The 13,253-nt window shown below is 41.1% G+C and overlaps 3 protein-coding genes across 3 annotated transcripts in view; all 3 read left to right on the forward strand.

Moving 5' to 3' along the window:
• Positions 1 to 8,436, forward strand: part of LOC121373492 (microtubule-associated protein futsch-like) — a 104,704-nt gene extending 96,268 nt beyond the window's left edge. The window contains exons 10-12 of the mRNA XM_041500161.1: positions 1 to 6,708; positions 7,024 to 7,682; positions 7,720 to 8,436. The exon at positions 1 to 6,708 is cut by the window's left edge and continues 361 nt beyond it. Coding sequence (XP_041356095.1) covers positions 1 to 6,708; positions 7,024 to 7,682; positions 7,720 to 8,436 — 8,084 coding nt within the window. The remainder of the gene's footprint in view (positions 6,709 to 7,023; positions 7,683 to 7,719) is intronic.
• A 380-nt stretch (positions 8,437 to 8,816) lies between these two features.
• On the forward strand, positions 8,817 to 10,277 carry LOC121373493 (serine-aspartate repeat-containing protein I-like). Its single transcript, XM_041500163.1, has one exon. The coding sequence runs from the start codon at positions 8,817 to 8,819 to the stop codon at positions 10,275 to 10,277; it is 1,461 nt and encodes a 486-aa protein (XP_041356097.1).
• Positions 10,278 to 10,595: 318 nt separating this feature from the next.
• LOC121373494 (flocculation protein FLO11-like) lies at positions 10,596 to 12,825 on the forward strand. Its single transcript, XM_041500164.1, has 2 exons — positions 10,596 to 12,176; positions 12,472 to 12,825. Exons 1-2 carry the CDS (start codon positions 10,596 to 10,598, stop codon positions 12,823 to 12,825), a joined length of 1,935 nt encoding a protein of 644 aa, XP_041356098.1.
• Positions 12,826 to 13,253: the final 428 nt, after the last annotated feature.

Here is a 13,253-nt window from a genome sequence, read left to right on the forward strand (position 1 = left end):
TGCAGTTCAGAGAGGAAGAGGACACGGGTGAAACAAAGGAAGACTTTGAGTTTAATATCACTCAGTGCATCCTCGACAACGAAGCGTTCAGAGAAAAATCTGAAACTGTTGATTACAGCGAAATCGAGATTCTCGACAACAGAGACGTAACCAGTCAAACCCAAACACAAGACCTATTGAAAATCATCGACAACGAAGAAAACGTCACACAGAGACTTTCTGCGGAGAAAAGTGATATCATGAACACCAGTCTCCTGTCAGATTTGGACGTCAGTGATGACACTGGACTCAATATGTCGGTGTCGGAAGTATCTGACGCTGAGCTGACCGAGCATGACGTGGCCCAGTGCATGAGCATCTCGGACATGACGAGCTCACAGTCTTCGGCCAGCACTCTGTCGGGAGGCGACGCCACGGACATCCTCTCAGACAGCATCTACGACAACCTCGAGGATATGGTGCTGCCAGAAGCTCCCTTGGTGCTACAGGACAGGAGCACGCCCATCAACATTGCTGGGGAGTTCAGGAACATTATAGGCGAGATAAAGAACTTGACAAAAGACATCAGTCATGGTACAGATCCTGACAGTGGGCTGGACAGAACTATGGATGATTCAGCCTGGGAAGTTATTGATGAGAGTAGTTCATTGGAGGATCACAGTCAGGTCCACAGCCCACTGGAAGAACACAGTCGTAGTCACAGTCCATTTGAAGAATACAGTGAGAGTCAAATCCCATTGCAAGAATACGGAGAGAGACACAGCCCATTGGAGGAATGCAGTAGGAGTATCTCAGGCAGTGATTCTTTTGAAGAAATGGAGCGACTTGTTTGTGAAATTGAAGATTCTGAAGATACACCTCACCAGGATCTTCCTTCTGGGATGGTGGACGGTTCCAGGCATGCAGATGACGATGGTTTATGTGAGATAACTTACGAAGAAACATACTATGAAAAACATGTTCATTTCAAGGATGTTTCTGGTGGAAATGTCCTTCCAGAAAAAGTCCTCAGTTCAGAACAAGAGACTAGTTCCAGAGAGGTGGATACCTTTCACGCTGACCAGAGTCTTTCACATTTTTCATCCATGGGAGATGGGACCAGTGATACGTATCCATCTGACAGTGGAGTCTACTCTGACACTTTCAGTCACGAGTATCCGTCAGAAAATTCCACGGGTAGATTTGTTGATGAAACCAAAGTGCTTTCACATACAGAGGGACCTTCTTCATTTCCACAACCTTTCCCAGACCTTGACACAGAGGCTGTATATAGCGATATGTCCATGACAGGACAGCCAACCATTATTGTGTCCGAGTATACGACGCCAGACACAACTCCACAGGAAGAGACTAAACTCCTTTTGTTTGATGCGTATTCTGCCTGTGTTTTAGAGGAACGTGTTGATTCCCAGAAAGAGGATGAAGAGTCAATATACAGAAGTGTAGATTCTGAAAACCTTGATTACTATTCCACAGTAAAAGATGCAGATGCTGGTTCAAGTGATGGTTCGCCAGTGACTGGCTATGACCAGCTGGCAGGTGTTACATCATCCTATGACATAAATGCTAACCAGTCCGAGAGTGTTACTTCAGAAACCAAAGATGTTTTCCAGTCAACTTATGATACCGTGATACAGACAGATACTAAAACCCAGTCAACTGAAGATGACTTAGAACAATCAAATATTCTTATCCAAACAACTGATGATTTGTCTGAAAAATCATCTGTTGAGACCTTTGAGAACATTCCTGCAGCTGATTATGAATCGAGTTATCAAGCTGAAGAGGATACTAGATTACCTCTAGATACTGAAGATACGGGTGAAAATGTCTATTCCAGAGATGAAAGTGTTTTATCAGCTGCCATGATTGCACAATCCGAACCGAAAGACTATCCTGTAATATTTAAGGATACTGATCTGTCAGTTGGGTCAGCTGTAGATGACATTGATTCAACAGTCAATGATTCTAAACAAATGTTGAATGAAAGAATGGTACAAGAGACAGACTTATCACCAGATGAAAACATGGTATCCTCAGCTGTCACGTTTCATGACACTGATATGTTAGTAGAGTCTGCAGCAGACAAAGTTGATTCAACAGTCACTGATTCTCAACAGACAGACTTACCACTGGATCAAAGCATTGCGTCTTCAGTTTCTGACCATGAAAATCTGGAGGAGCTTTCTGAAGACTTCACTACAGACTCTCGCTTCATCATGGGAGCAGTAAGTCCACCATCCTCTGACCACGAAGCATTACTTACTCCAGCTGAACATTTTGACTTAATCTCCAATGGTGAAAGTGTGATTCATCTTGAAAATTATGACGAATATGGCATGAAGGAGAAACAGTTCATGGTTGGGTTTGACTCTTTCAGTTCTGAGGCATCAGAAGGAACCCTTCTGTCACCAGCTGAAGAAGTAAGTGATGTCTTTGAAGTACCTTCAGTACTGACTGCTGGTGATCAGTTCACCGAGGATGAGGAGCTTCTCAATCAGTTAGATACAGAAACTGAACAAGGACCAGATTTGAAATGTGTGAGTGATGAACCAGCTGAAGGTATGGTGTCTCAAAGTTATGTTCAAATAGACACATTTTCGGAGATAGTTGATGAATTTGAGGATGTCTCCGGTGATTCCATAACAACAGAATCAGACACCTCATCCAGCATGGTTACAGTTGTTGATGCTAAGCTAGCTGAACAGAATGGTTCAGAATGCGGCTCCATGGATGATGTGGAATCAGTAAAAAGAGATTCAACCTCTTCATTTCCTCAGGACTACGTTCCCGTCTCGGAAAATGTTTCTACAAGTGAAGTGGCATCGCATCGAGAACTGTTGACGTCAGCAGTTCCCAAACGTGAAACTGAAGAATCTTTCTCTGATGTAGTAACACACAAGGACGAGGGTAGAGTTCAAGAGACATTTGAAAGTGATCAAAGTTTGTGTGAATCAACAACCCCTGATTCAATACTAGAATCAATTGACATGGCTCCAGTTCAAGGCGATTTTTACAGTCTGGGTCTGTCATCACATGTTCTTTCTGATGAAGAATCAGCCCCAGATACATTCTGTATCGAGGAGAATGACAAATTGGTTACAACAGATCACGATTCAAACATCAGTGTTTTTTATGAGTGTGCACCAGAAACATTCCCTACAAAACAGACCATGGATGATTCACAAGAGCAGATTGCCACTTCTCCAACAGAAGAATCAGCTCCTATGACCTTTACGACCGAGAGAACATTATCTGCTTCTAAGATTGAAGCAGCTGGTGATGATGATATCAGTGAAGGAGTTTCACAAGGACAGATAACTGTGGGAACAGAGTTCAATGACATTCTGCCTGTTGAAGAAGAGGAGTCTCCAGGTACAGAAAGCTCGGAACTGGTCAGTGAAGGAGGACAGTTTTCAGACGCAGTGTCTCTTACTGGAAGTAATGGAGTAACTGACGTCACGCCGAGTCATATCGTACCATATACAGAACATCCATCTCTTGACAATCTGGAAGAAAATGTTCTAGTAAATGTTGACGATGGAGGTGAGATAGAAGCTATTGAAAATGCAGCATCTAAAATCAGAGCTGGACAGTTGATTACAGAGGATACTAAACTACAGAAATCTGTGATTCGTCACTCAGCTATGACATTTGTTAACACTGAATCTGTAAGCTTGATGGAATACCAGAACGTGGAGCTGCTGAAGCTAGGGGTGCTTGGCATGCAGCAGGCGGCGGAGATGTGGACCCCTGAAGTAGTTCAGAGTGAGGCCATCATGCGCTACCTGCCAGCGCAGACGTTCATTGCCACAGTAGAACTGGCACCTTGGAAGAAAAGAATGGATCAGCTTCAAGCAGACGAGAAGGAAGTGGCAGAAGAAACATCTGAGCATCCTCAAAGTGGTGATTTCGCAAAGATAGAAAATGGAGAAGATATTAGGTATGCTCTCGCAGCAGAGATGTTTCAGAGGATGGTAAGATTCGATGATTCTCCACCATCTATTTCGGCACAGCGCTACTCATCCAGTGCAGTCTCGATACATGTGTCCACTGTCATCACGTGTCCAGTGATATTTGCAGTTGAAAGCAGACAAGATGAGAAGAATGCAGAGGAGTCGGGATTACAAGAAACTAGAGAAGAAGACATCAGCATGCAGGTGGAAGATGACGAACAGAAGATCAAGATTGTAGCTGAAACAGGTGAGAAAATCTTTAATAGAGGTTCACAGTTAGACGAGTTTGAAGAATCAACACATGTTGTGGGAGAAGACAAGAATGTTTCACAACAAAGTTATCAGACTGATATTATATCAAGAGAAATGTCTGTTTCTGTGAGACAAGACATTGCTCTCTTCGAAAGACAAGAAGAAGCATTTGTTACAAAACTACAAGAAGAAGATTTAAAGACTGAAGGTTACACTGGACAAGATATTTTTAACGTTGAAGATAATGTTCATGTAGGCAAACACATTTCGGAATCTGAAAGTGAAACTAAGGACATTTGTGATTTGGATTTACGAAAGGAAAGCATCATGTCTGAAACACAAGAAAGAATTTCAGTAATTGAACAGACAGGGTATTACATTGAAATACCAAGTGACTCAATACAACCTGTCGCAGAAAATATACAGGAAATTGTTCAAGATGAAAGTGAAGCACAAGAGGTTCTGTATGAAAGAGATGAGGATACTTCAGTCGTTGAAGTACAAGATATAGTGACCTCTGAACTACAGCAAGAAACACAAGGCATTGGAGATGCACAACAGATACACAGTTCGACCAAAGAAACATTTGAATATGAGCTTAAGGGACAAGAAGTTGCCATGCTGTCTGAACCTCAAGTAGAATATACTTCTGAGACACATGATGAAACTTCAATAACAGAAGCAGATATTGAAGAAGCAATTTCTGCAATGAAAGGAAGAATGGAAGAAATTGGTGAGACTGAAACAGAAGAAATTGCTGTGGCTGAAACAGCAGAACAGATTGCTGTGACTGAAACAGCAGAAACAATTTGTATGACTGACACAACAGAACACATTTCTGTGACTGAAACATTAGAAGAAATTAATGTGACTGAAACAGAAAAAAGTACTCTGACTGAAACAGAAGATATTGCTCTGTCTGAAAGAGTAGAAGAAATCGCTGTGACAGAAACTACTGAAAAAACTGATGTGGCTGAAACACAAAAAGAAAGATATATGTCCAAAACACCAGACGAAATATTCTCTGATGAACAAGACGTAATTGAGATATCTGAAGGACAAGAAGCCATGTCTGTCACTAAAACACAGGAAGGCATTGCTATATCTGAAACACGGCAAGACATTACTATCTCTGAAACACAGGAAGACTTTGATATCTCTGAAACACAGGAAGACATTGCTATCTCTGAAACACAAGAAGACATTGCTATCTCTGAAACACAGGAAGACTTTGATATCACTGAAACACAGGAAGACATTGCTATCTCTGAAACACAGGAAGACATTGCTATTTCTGAAACACAGGAAGATATTTTTATCTCTGAAACACAGGAAGATATTGCTATCTCTGAAACACAGGAAGACATTGCTATCTCTGAAACACAGGAAGATATTGTTATCTCTGAAACACAGGAAGATATTGCTATCTCTGAAACACAGGAAGATATTGCTATCTCTGAAAAACAACAAGACCTTGCTATATCTGAAACACAACAAGACATTGCTATCTTTGAAACACAGGAAGACATTGCTATCTCTGAAACACAAGAAGACATTGCTGTCTCTGAAACACAAGAAGACATTGCTATCTCTGAAACACAAGAAGAGATTGCTATAACTGAAGCAGATATTGAAGCAGCAATTTCCGAAATGGAAGATGGTGTGTTGCCCAAAGACACACTGCAATATGAGTTAGGAAGCGAAGAAGATACTACTATCTCTGTAACAAAAGAAGACATTCCTATCTCTGAAATACAGGAAGCGAAAGAGGTCTCTGAAACAACAGAGGATATTGCACTTACTGAGACACCAGAAGGGACACAAGAAGAAAGATATATGTCCGAAACACCAGACGAAATAGCTGTCTGTGAAGAACAAGAAGTCACTGTGTTGTCTGAAGAACAGGAAGTCACTGCAATCTCTCAAAAACAAGAAGACATTGTTATCTCTGAAACACAAGAAGAAATTATGTGTGAAACACAAGAAGAAATTGCTATCTCTGAAACACTAGAAGACATTACTATCTCTGAAACATCAGAAGAAAGTGGTATGTATGAACAGAGAGAAGAAACTGCAGCGACTGAAACGCCAGAAGAAACACAGGAAACACTAAAAGAAAAAGCTGTGTCTCAAGAACAAGACACCATAATTATCTCTGAAACACAGGAAGACATTGCTATCTCTGAAACACCACAAGAAATTGCTGTGACTGAACAACTAGAAGAAATGTCTGTGACTGAAACAAAAGAAGAAATTGCTGTGACTGAAATGCCAGAAGAAATTGTTTTCTCTGAAACACAAGAAGAAATTGCTGTCTCTGAAACACCAGAAGAAATTGCACTGAAAAACAAGAAGAAATTGCTGTCTCTGAAATGTCAAGAAGACATTGCAATCTCTGAAACACAAGAAGAAATAGCTATCTCTGAAACACAAGAAGAAGTTGCTATCTCTGAAAACAAGAAGAAATTCCAGTCTCTGAAACACAAGAAGAAATTGCTATGTCTGAAACACAGGAAGAAATAGCTGTCTCTGAAGAACCAGAGGCCATTGCGAGTTTCAAAAACACCAGAAGAAATAGCTGTCTCTGAAACAACAGAGGAAATTGCTCGGACTGAAACAACAGAAGAAATAGCTGTCTCTGAAGAACCAGAGGCCATTGCGATCTCTGAAACAACAGAAGACGTCAATAGCTGTCTCTGAAGAACAAGACATTTGCTGTTTCTCAAATACAAGAAAATAAATGCTATCTCTGAAACACAAGAAGAAGGTGCTATCTCTGAAACACAAGAAGAAATAGCTTTCTCTAAAGAACCAGATGCCATTTTAATCTCTGAAACACAAGAAGATATTGCTATCTCTGAAACACAAGAAGAAGTTGCTATCTCTGAAACACAAGAAGAAATTGCTATCTCTGAAACACAAGAAGACATTGCAATCTCTGAAACACAAGAAGAAATTGCTATCTCTGAAACACAAGAAGACATTGCAATCTCTGAAACACAAGAAGACATTGCTATCTCTGAAACACAAGAAGAAGTTGCTATCTCTGAAGAACAAGAGGACATTGCGATCTCAGAAACACCAGAAGAAATAGCTGTCTCTGAAGAACCAGAGGCCATTGCAATCTCTGAAACACAAGAAGAAATAGCTATCTCTGAAGAACCAGAGGACATTGCGATCTCAGAAACACCAGAAGAAATAGCTGTCTCTGAAGAACCAGAGGTCATTGCGATCTCAGAAACACAAGAAGAAATAGCTGTCTCTGAAGAACCAGAGGCCATTGCGATCTCAGACACACCAGACGAAATACCTGTATCTGAAGAACCGGAGGTCATTGCGATCTCTGAAGAACAAGAAGAAATAGCTGTCTCTGCAGAACCAGAGGCCATTGCGATCTCAGAAACACCAGAAGAAATAGCTGTCTCTGAAGAACCGGAGGCCATTGCGATCTCAGACACACCAGACGAAATAGCTGTATCTGAAGAACCAGAGGTCATTGCGATCTCTGTAGAAACAAGAAGAAATAGCTGTCTCTGAAGAACCAGAGGCCATTGCGATCTCAGAAACACCAGAAGAAATAGCTGTCTCTGAAGAACCAGAGGCCATTGCGATCTCAGACACACCAGACGAAATACCTGTATCTGAAGAACCGGAGGTCATTGCGATCTCTGAAGAACAAGAAGAAATAGCTGTCTCTGCAGAACCAGAGGCCATTGCGATCTCAGAAACACCAGAAGAAATAGCTGTATCTGAAGAACCGGAGGCCATTGCGATCTCAGACACACCAGACGAAATAGCTGTATCTGAAGAACCGGAGGTCATTGCGATCTCTGTAGAACAAGAAGAAATAGCTGTCTCTGCAGAACCAGAGGCCATTGCGATCTCAAAAACACCAGAAGAAATAGCTGTCTCTGAAGAACCAGAGGCCATTGCGATCTCAGACACACCAGACGAAATAGCTGTATCTGAAGAACCGGAGGTCATTGCGATCTCTGAAGAACAAGAAGAAATAGCTGTCTCTGCAGAACCAGAGGCCATTGCGATCTCAGAAACACCAGAAGAAATAGCTGTCTCTGAAGAACCAGAGGCCATTGCGATCTCAGAAACACCAGAAGAAATAGCTGTCTCTGAAGAACCAGAGGCCATTGCGATCTCAGAAACACCAGAAGAAATAGCTATCTCTGAGAACCAGAGGCCATTGCGATCTCAGAAACACCAGAAGAAATAGCTGTCTCTGAAGAACCGGAGGCCATTGCGATCTCAGACACACCAGACGAAATAGCTGTATCTGAAGAACCAGAGGTCATTGCGATCTCTGAAACACTAGAAGAAATAGCTGTCTCTGAAGAACCAGAGGCCATTGCGATTTCGGAAACACCAGAAGAAATAGCTGTCTCTGAAGAACCAGAGGTCATTGCAATCTCTGAAACACAAGAAGACGTTGCTATCTCTGAAACACAAGAAGAAATTGCTATCTCTGAAACACAAGAAGAAGTTGCTATCTCTGAAACACAAGAAGAAATTGCTATCTCTGAAACACAAGAAGAAGTTGCTATCTCTGAAACACAAGAAGAAGTTGCAATCTCTGAAACACAAGAAAACATTGCTATGACTGAAACACAAGAAGAAATAGCTGTGTCTGAAGAACCAGATGTCATTGCGATCTCTGAAGAACAAGAAGAAATAGCTGTCTCTGAAGAACCAGAGGCCATTGCGATCTCAGAAACACCAGAAGAAATAGCTGTCTCTGAAGAACCAGAGGTCATTGCAATCTCTGAAACACAAGAAGAAATTGCTATCTCTGAAACACAAGAAGACATTGCAATCTCTGAAACACAAGAAGAAGTTGCTATCTCTGAAACACAAGAAGAAATTGCTATCTCTGAGGAACTAGATGGCATTGTAATCTCTGAAACACAAGAACAAGTAGCTGTCTCTGAAGAACCAGAGGCCATTGCGATCTCTGAAATACAAGAAGAAATAGCTGTCTCTGAAGAACCAGAGGTCATTGCGATCTCAGAAACACCAGAACAAATAGCTGTCTCTGAAGAACCAGAGGTCATTGCAATCTCTGAAACACAAGAAGACATTGCAATCTCTGAGACACAAGAAGACTTTGCAATCTCTGAAACACAAGATAAAGTTACACTCTCTGAAACACAAGAAGAAATAGCTGTCTCTAAGGAACTAGATGGCATTGTAATCTCTGAAACACAAGAACAAGTACCTGTCTCTGAAGAACCAGAGGCCATTGCGATCTCGGAAATGCCAGAAGAAATAGCTGTCTCTGAAGAACCAGAGGTCATTGCGATCTCTGAAGAACAAGAAGAAATAGCTGTCTCTGAAGAACCAGAGGCCATTGCGATCTCTGAAACACAAGAAGAAATAGCTGTCTCTGAAGAACCAGAGGTCATTGCGATCTCTGAAGAACAAGAAGAAATAGCTGTCTCTGAAGAACCAGAGACCAATGCTATCTCTGAAAGTCCAGAAGACATTGATATCCCTGAAACACAAGAAGACTTTGCTATAACTGAAGCAGATATTGAAGCAGCAGTTTCTAAAATTGAGGGTGTGGTGTTACCCACAGAGGCACTGGAATATGAGTTTGAAAAGGAAGTAGACATTGCTATCTCTGAAACGTCAGACGAAAAGACCACCATTGAAAAACAAGAAGATATTGCTATCTCTGAATCACAAGAAGACATTGCAATCTCTGAAACACAAGAAGACGTTTCTATCTCTGAAACACAAGAAGAAGTTTCTATCTCTGAAACACAAGAAGAAGTTACTATCTCTGAATCACAAAAAGACGTTGCAATCTCTGAAACACCAGAAGAAATAGCTGTCTCTGAAGAAGCAGAGGCCATTGCTATCTCTGAAACACAAGAAGACATTGCTATCTCTGAAACACAAGAAGACATTGCTATCTCTGAAACACAAGAAGAAGTTGCTATCTCTGAAACACAAGAAGACATTGCTATCTCTGAAACACAAGAAGAAATAGCTGTCTCTGAAGAACCAGAGGTCATTGCAATCTCTGAAGAACAAGAAGAAGGTAGCTGTCTCTGAAGAACACAAGAAGAATATGCGATCTCTGAAAAACAAGAAGAAATTGCTATCTCTGAAACACCAGACAAAGGCCATTGCTATCTCAGAAACACAAGAAGAAATTGCTGTCTCTGAAACACAAGAGGACATTGCGATCTCTGAAACACAAGAAGAAATTGCTGTCTCTGAAACACAAGAAGACCATTGCAATCTCTGAAACACAAGAAGACTTTGCTATCTCTGAAACACAAGAAGACATTGCTATAACTGAAGCCGATACTGAAGCAGCAGTTTCTAAAACACCAGAGGGTGTGGTGTTACCCACAGAAGCACTCTGATATGAGTTTGAAGGAAGTAGACATTGCTGTCTCTGAAACATCAGACGAAAAGACCACCATTGAAAAACAAGAAGGTATTGCCATCTCTGAATCACAAGAAGACATTGCAATCTCTGAAACACAAGAAGACGTTTCTATCTCTGAAACACAAGAAGAAGTTACTATCTCTGAATCACAAAAAGACGTTGCAATCTCTGAAACACCAGAAGAAATAGCTGTCTCTGAAGAAGCAGAGGCCATTGCTATCTCTGAAACACAAGAAGAAGTTGCTATCTCTGAAACACAAGAAGACATTGCTATCTCTGAAACACAACAAGACATTGCTATCTCTGAAACACAACAAGACGTTGCTATCTCTGAAACACAACAAAACAATGCTATCTCTGAAACACAAGACATTGCTATAACTGAAGCCGATGTTGAAGCAGCAATTTCTGAAATTGAAGGTATGGTGTTACCCAAAGAAGCACTGGAATATGAGTTTGAAAAAGAAGTAGACATTGCTATCTCTGAAACGCCAGACGAAAAGACCATCACTGAAAAACTAGAAGGTATTGCTATCTCAGAAACACAAGAAGACATTGCAATCTCTGAAACACAAGAAAACATTGCTATGTCTGAAACACCAGAAGAAATAGCTGTCTCTGAAGAACCAGAGGTCATTGCGATATCTGAAGAACAAGAAGAAATAGCTGTCTCTGAAGAACCAGAGGCCATTTCAATCTCAAAAACACCAGAAGAAATAGCTGTCTCTGAAGAACCAGAGGCCATTGCGATCTCAGAAACACCAGAAGAAATAGCTGTCTCTGAAGAACCGGAGGTCATTGCGGTCTCTGAAGAACAAGAAGAAATAGCTGTATCTGCAGAACCAGAGGCCATTGCGATCTCAGATACACCAGAAGAAATAGCTGTCTCTGAAGATCCAGAGGTCATTGCGATCTCAGAAACACCAGAAGAAATGGCTGTCTCTGAAGAACCAGAGCCCATTGCAATCTCTGAAACACAAGAAGACGTTGCTATCTCTGAAGCACAAGAACACATTGCAATCTCTGAAACACAAGAAGAAATAGCTGTCTCTGAAGAACCAGAGGCCATTGCTATCTCAGAAATACCAGAAGAAATAGCTGTCTCTGAAGAACCAGAGGTCATTGCGATCTCTGAAGAACAAGAAGAAATAGCTGTCTCTGAAGAACCAGAGGCCATTGCGATCTCAGAAACACCAGAAGAAATAGCTGTCTCTGAAGAACCAGAGGTCATTGCGATCTCTGAAAAACAAGAAGAAATAGCTGTCTCTGAAGAACCAGAGGCCATTGCGATCTCTGAAACACAAGAAGAAATAGCTGTCTCTGAAGAACCAGAGGCCATTGCGATCTCTGAAAAACAAGAAGAAATAGCTGTCTCTGAAGAACCAGAGGTCACTGCGATCTCTGAAACACAAGAAGAAATAGCTGTCTCTGAAGAACCAGAGGCCATTGCGATCTCTGAAGAACAAGAAGAAATAGCTGTCTCTGAAGAACCAGAGGCCAATGCGATCTCTGAAAGACCAGAAGACATTGCTATCTCTGAAACACAAGAAGACATTGCTATCTGAAGAGACAAGCAGAATTTCAATTGCTATCTCTGAAGAACCAAAGAGGCACTTGAATATTGGTCTGAAACACAAGAAGACATTGCTATGAAACTCTGAAACAACAGACGAAAACAAGACCACCTATCTCTGAAACAAGAAGACATTGCTATCTCTGAAACACAAGAAGACATTGCTATCTCTGAAACACAAGAAGGAATTGCACATCTCTGAAACACAAGAAGAAATAGCTGTCTCTGAAGAACAAGAAGAAGTTGCTATCTGAAGAACAGGAACTGAAATCTCTGAGCACAAGAAGACATTGCTATCTCTGAAACACAAGAAGACATTGCTATCTCTGAAACACAAGAAGACATTGCTATCTCTGAAACACAAGAAGACATTGCTATCTCTGAGACACAAGAAGAAGTTGCTATCTCTGAAACACAAGAAGACATTGCAATCTCTGAAACACAAGAAGAAGTTGCTATCTCTGAAACACAAGAAGACATTGCTATCTCTGAAACACAAGAAGACATTGCTATCTCTGAAACACAAGAAGACATTGCTATTTTCGAAACACAGCAAGACATTGCAATCTCTGAAGACAGAAGCTGAAGCAGATCTTGGAGCGACTATTTCACAAATGAAGAAATTGCTGTGACAGAACAAAGAGAAGAAGCTGCTCTTTCTGAAACACAAGAAGAATTGCTAATCTCTGAAACACAAGAAGACATTGCTGTCTCTGAAACACAAGAAGAAATGCTATCTCTGAAGAAGAGAGGCCATTGCGATCTCTGAAGAACAAGAAGAAATGGCTATCTCTGAAACACAAGAAGACATTGCTATTTCTGAAACACAGGAATACATTGTTATCTCTGAAACACAAGAAGACATATTTATCTCTGAATTACAAACAGACGGTATTTTCTATGAAATGCAGGAAGACATTTCTATATCTGAAGCAGATATTGCAGAGGCAGTTTCAGAAATGGAAGACATTGCTGTGACTGAAGAAAAAGAAGAAACTGCTGTGGCTGACAAGCCAGAAGAAGCACCGGAATCGCCAGAAGAAATAGCTGTCTGCGAACA

Source organism: Gigantopelta aegis, chromosome 5 (genome assembly GCF_016097555.1).
Source record: "Gigantopelta aegis isolate Gae_Host chromosome 5, Gae_host_genome, whole genome shotgun sequence".
Lineage (NCBI taxonomy): Eukaryota > Metazoa > Mollusca > Gastropoda > Neomphalida > Peltospiridae > Gigantopelta > Gigantopelta aegis.

Bases quoted from the DNA above. Each gene is read 5' to 3' on its own strand.
- LOC121373493 (XM_041500163.1), top strand. From the start codon at position 8,817: ATGACTGAAACACAAGAAGAAATAGCTGTGTCTGAAGAACCAGATGTC.
- LOC121373494 (XM_041500164.1), top strand. From the start codon at position 10,596: ATGAGTTTGAAGGAAGTAGACATTGCTGTCTCTGAAACATCAGACGAA. The intron at 12,177-12,471 runs GCTATCTGAAGA...GAAATCTCTGAG, and splicing joins CTGAAACACAAGAAGACATT to CACAAGAAGACATTGCTATC.